A 14,456-nucleotide genomic window follows, 5' to 3' on the forward strand; every position below is an offset into this window, starting at 1 on the left:
AGGAAGCAGGAAACATGCATAAACCAATCATGACTAGAAAGCAAGAACTGAGTGTACAGGATGAAAGAAATACAGTGATGGTGAGATGGAATAGTGAAATGCTGGAACTGTAAAAACACAGCAACAGCATGGACAGAGCAATGTGAACATGGTCAAAGTCACTCTGGGAAGAACAGTAAAAGTTATATCCTTGGTTTACTAAAGGTCCCCAAGGATAGATCTGGATATAAATAGAGATATCTTTAATTCAATGAGAAGGACAGTACTACTGCAAATTGTATCACTGGGGGAAGTACAGAATTGAATAAAAATACCCTAATAATGACTTAACTTAGAGAATGCTGGTGATGACAGCTGATGCCTAGCAGGCAGTGATCCAAGAGGGGAAATGTTAATTTAGACTCAGTTGTAGTAAACATTGCTGACCTTGCAGAAAAAATGGTATAGGAAATAGGGTACTGTAAAACTTTAAGATATTTTTCTTTTATATGTTTAAATTACATATTTTATGTAAGTTAATTAGATTAAGTCACTACATTTCTTCCCTTGTACACCACTACCCCAGTTCAAGGCAGCAAATTCTGAAATGAGAAAGAGAATTTAGGGAATAATCAAAAAGAGGTTAATTCTTAAAACATCAGTTCTCATATAATTGATTATTAGCAATGGTGGCAGTAGCAGTGAAATATAAAAGCAGGTAAACAGTATTTAGATAATTATTTTTCAAATCTGGAGTAGAATAATTAAGCACAGCATCACATCATCCTACTTTCTTCTAGGTTTCAGATCCCTTTTAAAGTTACTTCAGCAATTTCTCAAAGACTTTAAAACAAACACAGGCCAGCAACTTTGGTAGTGGGAGTTCTCTGTAAGAGGAATCCAGAAAAAAAAAAAAGGCATTTGGAGTAGTGTAAGTGAAAAGGGGCATGTAGCCCCTTTCAATATACTTTCAATATACTACATGTAGAAAAGAAATTCTGACAAAAAACTAGGCAACAGAAGATAGAAAGGGTGATTTTGAAAGGGTATTTCTATTTTATTCATAGTGAAATTTCCATGTTGTCCAGCCTGCAGAATGAATTCTTTTTATTACGTAATTTATCTCAATATTTTTGTGTAGCATTTCAGCTCTACACCAGGTGTTAAAGGCCTCAACACGAATCTTTCACTTCTGCAGTACTATTTTTAACCCTTCTGATTTTAAAAACCAAGTGCTACATCTTTAGAAGCAGTAAGGGACAGAGTAAGCATAGAAACTGCTACCCAGACAGGCAGCCAGCAGAACTGCTGCCTTTTCAGGGTCCACTCCAGAGGAACAACCTAGACACTGGCACATGGGTCAGAAAGAAGCACTTCAAAAGACCTTACAACAAAGGGAGTTTTTTAGTTATCTCTAGCTTAATACTGTCTGTTGCTGCCTATCTATTGATTTAAATAGGCCAAATCAAAGCCATCAGGCTGGATGGAGGCATGCAGAAGAAAAAACTCTTCCACTACCAACACAGAGCTTTGGCAAACTGTTTTCTGCTAGCATCCATTTCATAAATTTGACTGAGAGAATGCAGAAAAGAAATCAACTAAGATTAAAAGCTGCTTATTAGTATGCAATATAGTATACATTAATTTCAAAAAAGCATGATTTTAAATGTATAGTACAATAAAATTTCATTTGCATTAACTGATGGCTCATTATGGGCATATGTGTCCCCAATGGTGATTTGGATGCAGATTTTTCACAACACTGAGAGTTAGTCATGATCTGAATTTGGAGTTTTTATTCATCCGTTCTAGAATAAAACCCTATGTGTTAAATACAATATGAAATTTTCACCTTTCACCAAAACTTCAGGCACCTTTTGTTTAGTTACACAGTATCTTATCCTTTGGTAACTCTGTTAAGATGCAATACCTGGGATCAAATCCTTCTGGGTCATTTCATATGCAAAACCAGATTTTTACCATGAATTAAACTCAATTGTTTGACATCATTACTACAACCAGTACTTACTCTTTCATTGTGAACATTCCCAAGTAAAACACATGCATCCACCAGGCTTTGGCTTAGATGAGCATTCTCAGCAGCCTTCAGAAACTCTCCCAAGTACTTAATAGCTTCAGCTGCTTTTCCCTGACTGAAGAGAAGGACAGAGACAAAATTAGATACTCACTCCGATGGTTTTCCAAATGCTGAAGATCTATCCCCCCTGTTCTGAAGTAACTTTAACTTGCGATGACTCTGCCATGACTGGGCTTTATTTCCAAAATAGTTGTCTAGGCACTATCTGTGCTGACACCAATGAGACTAGTCCATACAGAACCCCCGAGGGCAGAACTGGAGCCTCTGGGTGAAATAAAACAAAATACGTCTTCAGAATATTGTGCCATATTTTAAGGTCATGAATGAAAATGCAGATGATAGTTTTACAGGGGTTTTGAAGTTTCCATTATTTTAATATTTTTTCTGCTGAGCAGCTGATAATGTTTTCAATATAGCTGGACCTCGCACCCTGACAAATAGGGGAAGGAGGTAAGAAGTAAGAAGGCTAATTTTTCAGTAAAGCTTTTTGTGCTCCTGTCATTCAAAACTGCCATTTCTTGCTCTAGAACCCTGGTGGTGTGGCAGCAGCAGTTCCATAACAGCACTGTCCCTTAGTTCTGGGGACAACAGCCTTTCCCTGGGTGTAATACTGCACTTTGGCTGGGTGGATCAAAGGTTGCTGGAGTCACACAGGCAAACCTATAAACTGTGGATTGCAGGTGTCACCCCTAAATCCCAGTGAGATCAGAGCAACCTAAGGTCACAGCTGAATCTAAGTGGAAAATTGGCTAATGTACTTTGACAATAACATTTGCAGATTTCCTTTTTTTAATAAAGCCAGTCATATTAACAATATAAGAGCTCTGCAGTATGATTACAAGACATAAGATAGACATCTGGGTTTGCTTGTGAGGCACTGCGCTCTTTTTCCCTTTAAGGCTGAAGTGTTACTGCAGCTGACCTCAATATTAGCCATGAACTTGAGTCACTAATGTAGGAGTGTAGCATGCTAAATGTCAAGCCACCAAGCAAGACAGAAAATCCAGTCTTAATTAAGAAGCTCACAGAAATAGAAGTTCCTGTAGGTGATAAAGATTTATTTTCTCACCATTTTAAAACACCTTAAATTTATATTCCTGTAGCAAATGACTGACTGGGGTTTATTTACATTATAATTTTTATTATAAACTATCTTAGGGATGTGTGCTTTCAAAATCTGGCAGAAGTCTGCAATTCCCTGTATTATGCTATCAGAGTAATTATAACATGGCAGAGCTTGCCACAGAACAGAAAATAGCAAAACATGGCTGCAAATTTACAATATTTCAGTGATTATCTGTATGTGACTGAGATGAGCTAGATTGCTACAAAAGGATGCTAAACCGCTCAAACCAACATGCTTGAAATGTTCAAGTATATGCTACTGTAAAGCTTAGTTGTCACTAAGCAGAGCTGGATTTACTGAAGTTTCCTAATTTAAGTATTTTAATATCATGAGAATTTAAAATATACTGTACAGTAAACATTAGCCAAATGTCAATAGGCTTCTAAATTTTAGAATTAGAAACACATTGTTTTAAAACCATTTTTTTCCTAAGAAGAGAAAACCAAATGTTTCCCCACAGAAATACAGCATATGATTTATATAAGTTAAAGGACAAGGTTAAAGTGTTAGACAAATATTAATTCCAGTTTTTCTGGTTTTCTATATGCAGTGCACAGGTGCAACTTGAAGAGCATATTATATGGTATAATCATTAAATCCATTCAACCAGACCTTTGAGAGTTAAAAACATATATTCTGAGGAAAAGGACTCCTTGGTCCAAGGAATGAGAATGAAACAGTGCAGAATATTTGTGTATCAAGGTGATTCCAGTTTCCAATTGGGAAAACAGGACTGTTAACACCCACATCCCCTGACAACTGTCCAATTATGTATATCACACTTGGCCTACTGTTTGCAGTAGAAGTAATCAATAAAGGATGTGGTTGAGTGAACATAGATTTTGGTTGAACCAATGCATGAAAACTTAATCATTTACTCAGAGTGGAGAAATCAAATAGAGCAGAGATGAAACAGCCACTAAGGGGTTTGTTGATTGTGCCACCAAGTTTGTGGGCTAGAGGCTGAAAGTAATAAAGCAAATGGAATCAGTGACAAGAGAAAATGTAAAAAGGTTTTCTTAATTTCATGAATTAATAGAAATGTTTTGATGTATTTTTGGCCATTTTTTATATTTCACATAAAAACCTATGCTCCACATATAGAAAAGAGAAAATTGCTAGGGCATATAACCTCTTTCAAGCAAACAGAAATCAAATTGATACATATCAGAAAGATATTTCTTGCTGTTAGAACCTCACTTATGCCAACTAGCAATTGGTTGGTACAGTTTAACAATTTTTTCAAAGGAAGTACTTTTAAAAGCACTACATCCTGAGATATTTAAAGTATGCTAGAAGGATTACTGGAACACTTTATGCTGCACAAGACCCGGTAAGATGATAAACAGGTCTTTCCTCCTCAAAGGGCTAGTATTTTATAGTTCCTTCAAAAATCTACATGTTATTTTATATAGCCATATACTTTCTATCTCCTTAGACATCACCTTCCTAAATGCATAAAATGTAATTTCCTAAAGATATAGCCATTCATGATCCCACAGAACAGTTATGATGACTTCAGCAGAAGAGATTACATATCTACAGCAACTCATTTTCCAGTTTCATGCTAAAATGCCCTATGAGATTTTTACCCCTATTAGACTTTTATGAAAATATGCACCTTTTATAGGATTGCTCATGTGATTGAATTGGATGTATAAATCATGTGTCCACAAGAAGTTATTACCATGGTGGACACTGGCAGAATAAGTCAAGAACATGATGCTGTTATGTCAGATTTTTCTCTGGAAAATGACATGCCTAAATGCATATGATAGAGATTTTCAGTTTTGCATGGTCTGTGAAAACATCTGCAGCAAAGATTTCACAAAAAATTCCAAAGCCATAGGCAAATTCTGAACAATTTGGGAGGGCTCAGCCACTTTTTCCAACCTGTCACAAGGCAACCAGTGCAAATTCTCACAGATATTATGGTTATAATGCATTATTTTAGGGAAACAGTAATCTTTTCTTTCTAAAGACATTATCAGTCACATTTTAAATGATTTGCACAAGTTTAGCATCAGGTAAAAATGCAGGTAAAGTGATCAAGCAGAGCATGGAGATTCTGTGACCAACAGTAATTATTCATGCATTTATCCATTACTTTCTGAACAGGCTTTCTAGAAATTTGCTTGTTTGCTATACATTAGATAAGTAAATATCCAAAAGTTTGTTGTGAGAGTAAACAGAAGCTTACAACTTCTTTTTTTTTAATGTCTCTCTTTACATTGGCTTTTAAAACCACTTTTCTATGTCCTTTCCTCCTCCAAGGAAGAACCAATAGAGCTGGACCAGCACGATTTTGTTAATGAAAAATTCTGTTTCTAAATTTTGAAAAGTAGGTTAGCCTGCAATATCCATCATACTGGGTTACAGAAAATGTTCTTATTAGAGGCCATTACATGGCAAAAGGGATTTTGTCTAGCAGGACTGCTTAAGACAAAGATCACAGAATGACAGTATAGTTAAGGTTGGAAGAGATCTCTGCAGATAATCTCCATCTGCTTTGCTTAGACTAGGGTCAACTGGAGGCCTGTGTCCAGTAGAGTTGTGAGTGACTTTTGAAGGACAGAGACACTAAAACCTGTTCCAGCATTCACCCTCTCAGTAATATTTTTCTTCTTGTGTTTAAACAGAATCTCATGTATTTCAATTTATGCCCATTGCCTCTCGTCCTGTCACTGAACACCACTGAGAAGAAGCCTGGTTCCCTCTTCTTTATTGCTGCCTAAGAGGTACTGGTAAGACCCCACCTTGAGCCTTCTCTACTGTGATCTCAACAGTCCCAGCTCCCTCAGCCTCTCCTCCTGGGGCAGGTGTTCCCAGCCCCTTAGTCATCGTTGCAGCTCTTCACTGGACTCACTCGACCGTGTCCCTCTCTCTCGTACTGGGGAGCCCAGAATGGGACACAGTGCTCCTGGGGTGACCTCACCAGTGCTGAGTAGAGGCAAAGGATCACCTCCCTCAACCTGCTCCTGACGTACTGCCTAATGCAGCCCAGGATCCCGCCAGTCATCCTTGCCATGCGTGTGCATTGCTGTGTCACGAGCAACTTGCTGTCCACCAGGAAACCCAGGTCCTTCTCCGCCAAGCTCCTTTCCGCCCAGTCAGCCTGCAGCCTGGGCTTATCCCTCCCCAGGTGCAGGACTTTGCATTTCCCTTTCCTGAACTTCACGGCACTGCCATCGGCCCATTTCTCCAGCTTGCAGAGGTCCTTCTGAATGGCAGCACAACCGCCTACCTGGTGGGTCGGTCAACCCTCCTCGCTTCTTCATTGCCTGCAAACACGCTGAGGGTGTGTTCAGTCACACCATCCAGGCCATTGATGAAGATATTAATCAGTATTGGTGCCGGTATTGATCCCGGAGTACACCGCTAGTGACTGGCCTCTCACTGGTCTTTATGCTGCTGCTTACAATCCTTTGAAGGCCAGCAGCTCAGCTGCTCGTCAGTCTACCTCACGGTCCGTTTATCTAAGCCATATTTTACCAGCTTGTGTATGAGGATGTTATGGGAGACAGCGTTAGAAGCCTGGCTGAAATTGATGGAAACAACATCTGCTGCTTTCCCTTCATCCACCAAGCCAGTCGTCTTAATCTAAAAGGGTATCAGTTGGTGAAGCATCATTTCCCTGTCTTAAATCCAATCACCCTTTTGTCCTTAACATGTTGGATATTGCTTCTGGGATTACTCGCTCCATCAGCTTCTCAGGGATCAAGGTGAGGCTGACTAGCCTGACACTTCCTCAGTCCTCTCACTCGAAGACAGAAGTGATGTCTGCAACCTCCAAGTCCACAGGAACCTCCCCTAGTTGCTACAGCCTTTCAAAGATAATCAAAAGCAGCCTTGCTTTGGCCGGCTCCCTCAACACACCCAATTCAAATGTTGCTTATGCTATTTTCTCATGTCAGAGATACTTTACGGCCTACTCAGCTTTTTTGCTGCCTGTGATATAGTAATAGTAAAAGTAATTATGGATTTTATCTATTTCTACTTAAAACAATGAATTAAAAGGTTTTATGGCATAGTGTCTCCCAGTCTGTGAGAGCTCCCTATAAAATTGCCTCATGAAGACAATGGATGAAAACTTCCCAAGGCTCTAGGACTCTCAGTCATAGAATTCAAGTGTTCAAGAAGATGTAAGGCCCACGTACACAAACAGATTTCTGCATCTTACTTGAGATTTTTAAGGTTTTGGAGCATAAATCCAGAACAGTTGAATTTTTGGTCAACTGAATGACAGAATTCAGTTTTGACTCAGCTCTAGTTGCCATTACAGAAACTTGGCGAGGTGAATCCCATGACTGGGGTGCAGCTATTGATGGCTACAGGCTGTTCCGAAGGGACAGGCGAGGAAGGAGGGGCAGAGGGGTATGTAAAGAAATGAAGGCTGTCTGAGGAACAGCCGTGAGCAGGTTGAAAGCCTATGGTTAAGAATCAGAGACAGAGGCAATGAAGGGAACTTTGTGGTTGGTGTCTATTACAGGCCGCCTATTGATGAAGCCTCCTTATTCCAGCTACAGGAGGCATTGCGCTCGCAGGCTTGTCCTGCTGGGGACTTCAACCACGCCAACATCTGCTAGAAAAGTGGCACTGCGAGCTGTAGGCAATCCAGAAGACTCTTGGAATGCACTCAGGATAACTTCTTAAGCCGGGTAACAGAGAGCCCTACCAGAGGGGATGTGATACTGGACCCAATAGTCACCAACACAAGTGAGCTTACAGGTGATGTCAAGACTGGGGGCAGTCTGGCCTGGAGTGATCATGCACTGGTAGAAGAATTCACAGTCCTGAGGGATATGGTTCAGGCAAAAAGTAAAGTTGGGATCCCGAATTTTAGGAAAGCAAAATTCCAGCTCTTCAAGGACTTAATCAATAGGACCCCTATTTTAGAACTTTGAGGGAAAATGCCCTCAGGGACAAGGGAGCAGAACAGAGCTGGCAGATCTTTAAGGATGCTTTCCATAGAGTGCGAGAGCTCTCAGTCCCCAGGTGTATGGAATCAGGAAAGGAAGGCAAGAGACTGGCATGGATGAGTGGAGACTTGCTGGTCAAACTAAAGAGGAAGAAGGAAACGCACAGGCAGTGGAAGCAGGGACAGGTATCCTGGGAAGAGTATAGAGACACTGCCTGGTTATGTAGGGGTTAGGAGGGCCAAGGCATGGCTGGAGCTGAACTTGGCAAAGGTTGCAAAGAATAACAAGAGCTTCTACAGGTATGTAAGCCAGGAAAGGAAGGCCAAGGAAAGCATACCACCCCACCAAATGAATAAGACTGGCAAACTGGTAACAACGGACAGAGAGATGGCTGAGGTACTCAACAACTTTTTTGCCTCAGTCTTCACTGGTAACCTCTCTTCCCGCACCTCTTAAGTATGACTTCCAACGAGAAGTATTCCATGATTCTATGATACATAGGTGCCCAGACTTTCCTACATAAAAGTTTCTCAAATGACTGGAAGGTGCTGAGAATCATGATGGTTTACAGGGCTGAGCAGTTTATGCCTATCATGCACCTAAAGCTTTTCAAAGCAGGCACATATATAAGGTGTTTAATTTGGTTAGCACTCTTAGGGAATAACTACCAGATGGGTTTTATAAAAAATACCACAGCAGCCATTTTCCAGAGGAAGGGTGTCTTTACCTGTGCAATAGATTAGCGGTTAAATCCCTGATCCTAGATACGATAGCAAGTTCCTCCTTTCCTTGAATCAATCAGAATGTTCCTCTTCTAGAAGAATGCCTTAAATACTAAACTGGGGAGTCTTATTGCTCTTTGTTTCCCCTTTCATTTCTGCTTACCTACTGATTTTACTCTTTTTTAAATTGCAACAACTGGAAAGAAGTGAGACTGTCTATTCCCAGATAGCTAGAGAGAATGCTCCCAGAAGGCGTGGAGTACAGATCTGACACAGAAGAAAATGACTAGCCACTTCTCCTTTAGCTCTGCTTTTAAGAAAAGAATTTGCACCGGCATGGTCTTTCAGATGAAGGGTTTAGCAACCTCACTTCAGAAGGATCTCCAGCCCTGTAACTTCTGAGTAAACAAATGTATGTGTTCTTTTTCCAAAATGCCTAAATCACAGAGAGAAGAAATTAATATACACAATTTTCTAGGAATGTCCTCTGTCCTCTTAACTATCTTAGGCTACCCTCTACTCAGACTGCTGCTTTTTGTGAATACAAGGAACCTATGAATGCTACTGAGAGCTCAGACACCTTTGCACTCATTGCAAGTCACTCATTGTAACAGCTGGTGTCCTAGCAACTACGTTTTTCTCAGTTAGGCTTACGACAGTTTTGAAAATGGGACCTGGTATTCTAAGTCTGTTCTGTGGCTTTTTAAACATCTTATCCCACATGCTTATTTAGGATGTTCAGAATATGAGTAGCCATGAATTATGTATCTGAGAGCTGAAGAGAATTATGATTGTGGCTGGTCCCTATATGCTCTGAAAGGCCAAAAGGCAAGGGATCTAACTCAAACAGGAGAATTTGCTCCACACACTGAAATAAACCTGGTGACAAGTCCTCTTCCATAAAAAATTTGGCAAGCTTTATCATGGATCGTGTGGACTGAAGTCCCCAAACATAGGATGAACCAAGGAGAAGCTGCAACCTTCACTTTAATCTCTTTTTTTCCTACTTCATATGATAATTGCATTAGACTATGTCAAAATTTATGTATTTATGTCAAAATTATTTGTGTAAGACGTTGAAGTAGTTTCAAACTAATTCACCTGGAAGACGATTTTAGTGCCAGATGCTGAAACAAAAACATTGAAGACAAGCATCTTATTTCCAACAAATTTACATTTAGTTACACGTGCACAAACCAGAAATGCCTCCACAGAAGAAGTGAGCGCAATAAATAGAAACCTACAGTTCAGAAAAGATTACACTGAGAGACCTACTAAAGCTTGCTACATTCTTCCAGGTTTTCTGAGGTTTTTAACCTCGAAAATATACCTGGATTTCTATTTTCCAGTAAAGTCCCTCTCAAACTTGTGGGAGAAAGAATACATTCAAAAAGCTCCCAAAATGTGGGAAAAGAGGACATATTATAGTTTACAGGTAAAGAAAAGCTTGGATCATACACTTTAAAAAATGTGTACCAGTTTAAAATAACTTTCGATGAAAGGGTCACTTACTGCAAGAAGGGCACTGCTTAAAATTTAAGCAGCCAGTAATGGGAAGCGACAGACCTCTAACAATTTAAGTCTTTCACAGTTGAATGAATCTGCACTGACAGTCAGACAAGGATGGGCTAACCTACCTTACCAGGATCTTGGCTATAGCTGCATGTGCTCTGCCTAGGCCAGCAGAATCACAAAGTGCTGTGAAGATTTTTACAGATGTGTTCAAAATCTGTGAAACAGGAAAATAAAAAATAATAAAAAAATACAGTGCTAAGAATTTCTACTCTTTTTTTTTTTTTTTTGACAGTCTCTGTGTCCATATGAAACACAAAATCAGTTTTCACACTTGTACATTCCTTCTTTAATTAGCTGTAATGGGACTGGGGTTTTGATCACTACTTATAGTTGTTTGAAACTACTCAATAATTAGAAATTAAAAAGATATAACTTGCATTTAAATCCCTGCATTTTGGCACTTTGCAAAAACCAAAGACATATTACCTGATTTGCAATATAAATTTCCTTATCCATAATCAAAAAGATTTTAAGAGGCTGTACTTTTATGAATTTCTGATAATCAATACCTTAAGACAGTATCCTTTGCATTCATAGTGTTTTAGAATGATATGCTGAGATACAACTTAGTATTATTTTTCTTTCTTTAAATCCACCATGACAACTTAATAAAATTCAGATGCCCCAAAAGTGAATAAATTATAGGTTATATATTTAATCTATGTTGGCTTAAAATACTGTAGATAATGTTGCTATTTTTATGACTAATTATTCACGCACACAAGCAATTTTTTAACATTCATATGGAATGTAATCTATCATCATGACCCCTCCCATAACTGAAGGCTTACAGCTGCTGCATAAAACCATATGATCTCAATTTAATTTAACATTGACATCACCTGTATCACAAAACTTCTCTTTTCAACCCTTTTTTCCAATGGTGATGATGGGAGAGTGCATATAAAATTAAATCTTATTCTTTCCTCTCTCCACTTTGTTGCTTGACCCAACCTATTACACACATGAGAAAACAAGAAATCTCCAAAGACTATCTATGGAAATCCTTTTTGCACATTTCCAAGAAAGGAGTAGTGAATGTCATTTACCAGCTCTGAAGGGGGGATGGGAGATGCCCAGGGACATACAACAGTATCCTGCACGCCCCAAGTTGTGTATTTGTACTGAGGCAAAAGATAGGGCATTTTCTATTAAGACTGCATCCTCTCTCATTGACAAAGTGCAGGGTTCAAAAGAAGACAATCCGTGTGTGCTAATACTATGGATGCCACCACTTCCATCACTTGTTTCCACTACTCACATTACCTAGTTCTTGAAAGAGTTTTACTCCATGTGGGAGTAAATCTCTTGTATTCTTGGACAAGGCCTTTATAGTTACATAAGCTCCGTGTGCACACAAAGTAACATTTATTAGTGTGCACTGCACGATTTATCATCCCTCAAGTATTTTCTCATCAAGTTACATTCACATGTATATCACCATTGCATCCTATACTTGAAGGTCATTGTCAATTGAGTTATCAATGCATAAGATATGACAAAAAAAGTATAAAGGTACCTCAGTTAGGAAGTCGTCACATCAGTGTTGAACTTGCCCTAAACAGAATGCATACTCAAAGTTGGTGTCCTTCTAACAATCCAGGATGGTAACAGAAATGCACATAAGTGTCCCAGAAACAGCTCCTGGTTTTGAATTTAACTCAAAGGACCTTCAACATTTGTTGTGACAATCATGCCCCATATCACTGCCATAAGAGTGTCAGAAGGCTTCTAAAATTTTATGTACTAGACTTAAATCACTCTAAACTGGCCTCTGCAACATTAAACTAGGACACTGGGCCTCTAGTGGTTACTACCTAGCACAGAAAGGTTACTTAGGCACCTAAGGCTTAGGCTGCTATACTTTTTTTTCTATCAAAGATGCCACAAAGTCTAAAAATTACAGATACAACCAAGGAAAAACCACAGACAGTGTAGTTCAAGTAAAAAGTTGGTTCACTGCACCTCTGCACCAGCTGCTAGAAAGAAGTTCGAAAGCAAGTAAGCCACTCATTTTCCTAGTTATGAAAAGTGCTCATCTTCATCCCAGGTTACTACTATACTATGCAAATCAGATGTTTTATTCTAAATAATAATGAAATAACAATAATTAAATAAGCTACATGAAAGGGAGGAAACATGGATAAATTACAATAGAAAGTACATTCTTTAGGCCTTGAATATATTATTTAAATAACTCCTCCAGCTTTAGATACTATGTAGGGGCACATTCTTTATGGAAAGGAGCTGTGTAGTGCCTCTGTATGTTACAATCACCCAGTACCATTTATGTGGAGGAAGCAAAGAGAAGCCTCCTCACCTATGGTGCATGCCTTACCTTCAACATTCAGGAGAGAAAGAGAAGAGGGGTTAGGGTGGGATAAAACACTGGAATAAAATACTGGAATAAAATTAAGTATTAGAGGATTTCACCCAAAGTCTCTTGCAATTATAGCAGTTTTAATTTTCATTTAAAATACAAAATTATAAAGCTTGCATGCTGGCAAATCAAGCGGAATTGACACAGTGATGTTTGCCAGAATCTATAAGCAGCCTGAAAACAACAAATGGACATGAAAACTTTCCTGTTTATTTTCACAGGATATGAACCACCAGTCTACCTAACTGGGTTCCTGTGAATGCCATGTAAGAGAAGACAGGCAAGTGGCAAGAGTATCGAGTGGGCATGGCTGGCCAGTCATCTATGAGCTCTCTGATACGTGGATAAATATTTGGAATACATACCATTTGGATCTAATGGAAATTACAAGCTCCCTTGCAAGTTTTTCTACTTTTAGAGACAGAAGTATAGCCAGAAAAGAGTCTTTCATATCTATTTTGGCCACTGTGTGCAGAGGACAGTGACATCCAAGGAAGAGGTGGAACATGTCAATAATTAATGCTGAAAACTCCTACACAAATACACAGGTTTGCTGCATTTTTGGTCTTGGAGAATACAGCTGCCATTACACAAACAAAAAGGGTGCAAAAATTGTTTTAGACAACAAAACGAAAGTCTCATTAAGAGAACATGCTTCTGCTTCAGTATTCTATGATAAATATTGTGCGTTAAAACGTCATCATGGTAATTTTTTTCATGTTAAGGAAACAAAAATAAAAATATGTGAAGAAGAGATATTCAACGGGACTACCATGGGAATCTACACTGGCAATGTCCATTAAAAAGAGTGGGTTTGTGTATTACATGAATTTCCTCCTTAAAACTCACAAAGTTTTCAGAGACTTAAGGTTACTGAAGGGGCAAAGTGTCTTGGGTTTTTTTTTGTTAGTTTGGTTTTGTTTTTTGTTTTTAGATTTGCAATGTATGAAGACTTCTGAGGAAGGAAACTGTTGCGATAATTTATCCTGATCATGCTAGGCTCCATTACACAATTTCCATCCTGTTTCACAGACAGCTTGATACTCTAGTGGGAAAACTACCTAGTGGAAAAAGATCACTGTATATGCAGTTGAACAGATTACAATAAAGTACAGTTCTTTCTACCTCTAAAAAATGAAAAAGTAAGTTTAACAAAATAAAAATTATAAAAACTACATCGATTCTGGTCATGAATTAGTTTTTGGCTCTATGTGACCCAGCACACTGCCTCAAACCTCCTACTTCTGTGGGTCTGCAGTGGAAATACTGGTTTAAAAAACCAAATAAAATCAAAATCAAAATCTAATACAGAAATCAACACTGATCAATCACTTGTTCTCATTTGTGCAGGATGTGGGAAGGTGACAGGATGAAGACTTCAACTTTGTGTCCCACATTACAGACAACAGTCCCACATGCCATCCACTATTATTTTGGTGTTGCAGAAAAAAAGAAAAGTATTTATGGATCCAAATTAGAAATTAAAAAATCAGGATGCATTGTACAATTTCCCTGAAAGCTTGGATGCAGGTGAACCTGGAAGGGGGATAGCTGCTGTGAGAGCATCTGTTTACAAAATCAGCCCTCTTCCTGGGTCTTTGTAAGTCTATTGTGGCTACAAGTAGTTAAAGTGTAAAAATAAAATTACGAGCTCTGC

At 38.8% G+C, this 14,456-nt stretch overlaps 1 protein-coding gene across 1 annotated transcript in view; it reads right to left on the reverse strand.

The window, feature by feature from the left end:
* TTC29 (tetratricopeptide repeat domain 29) overlaps nucleotides 1-14,456 on the reverse strand; it is a 139,567-nt gene that overhangs the window by 56,551 nt on the left and 68,560 nt on the right. The window contains 2 exon segments of the mRNA XM_080373756.1: nucleotides 2,009-2,132; nucleotides 10,482-10,573. Coding sequence (XP_080229882.1) covers nucleotides 2,009-2,132; nucleotides 10,482-10,573 — 216 coding nt within the window.

Source organism: Falco punctatus (genome assembly GCF_963210335.1).
Source record: "Falco punctatus genome assembly, chromosome: 1".
Lineage (NCBI taxonomy): Eukaryota > Metazoa > Chordata > Aves > Falconiformes > Falconidae > Falco > Falco punctatus.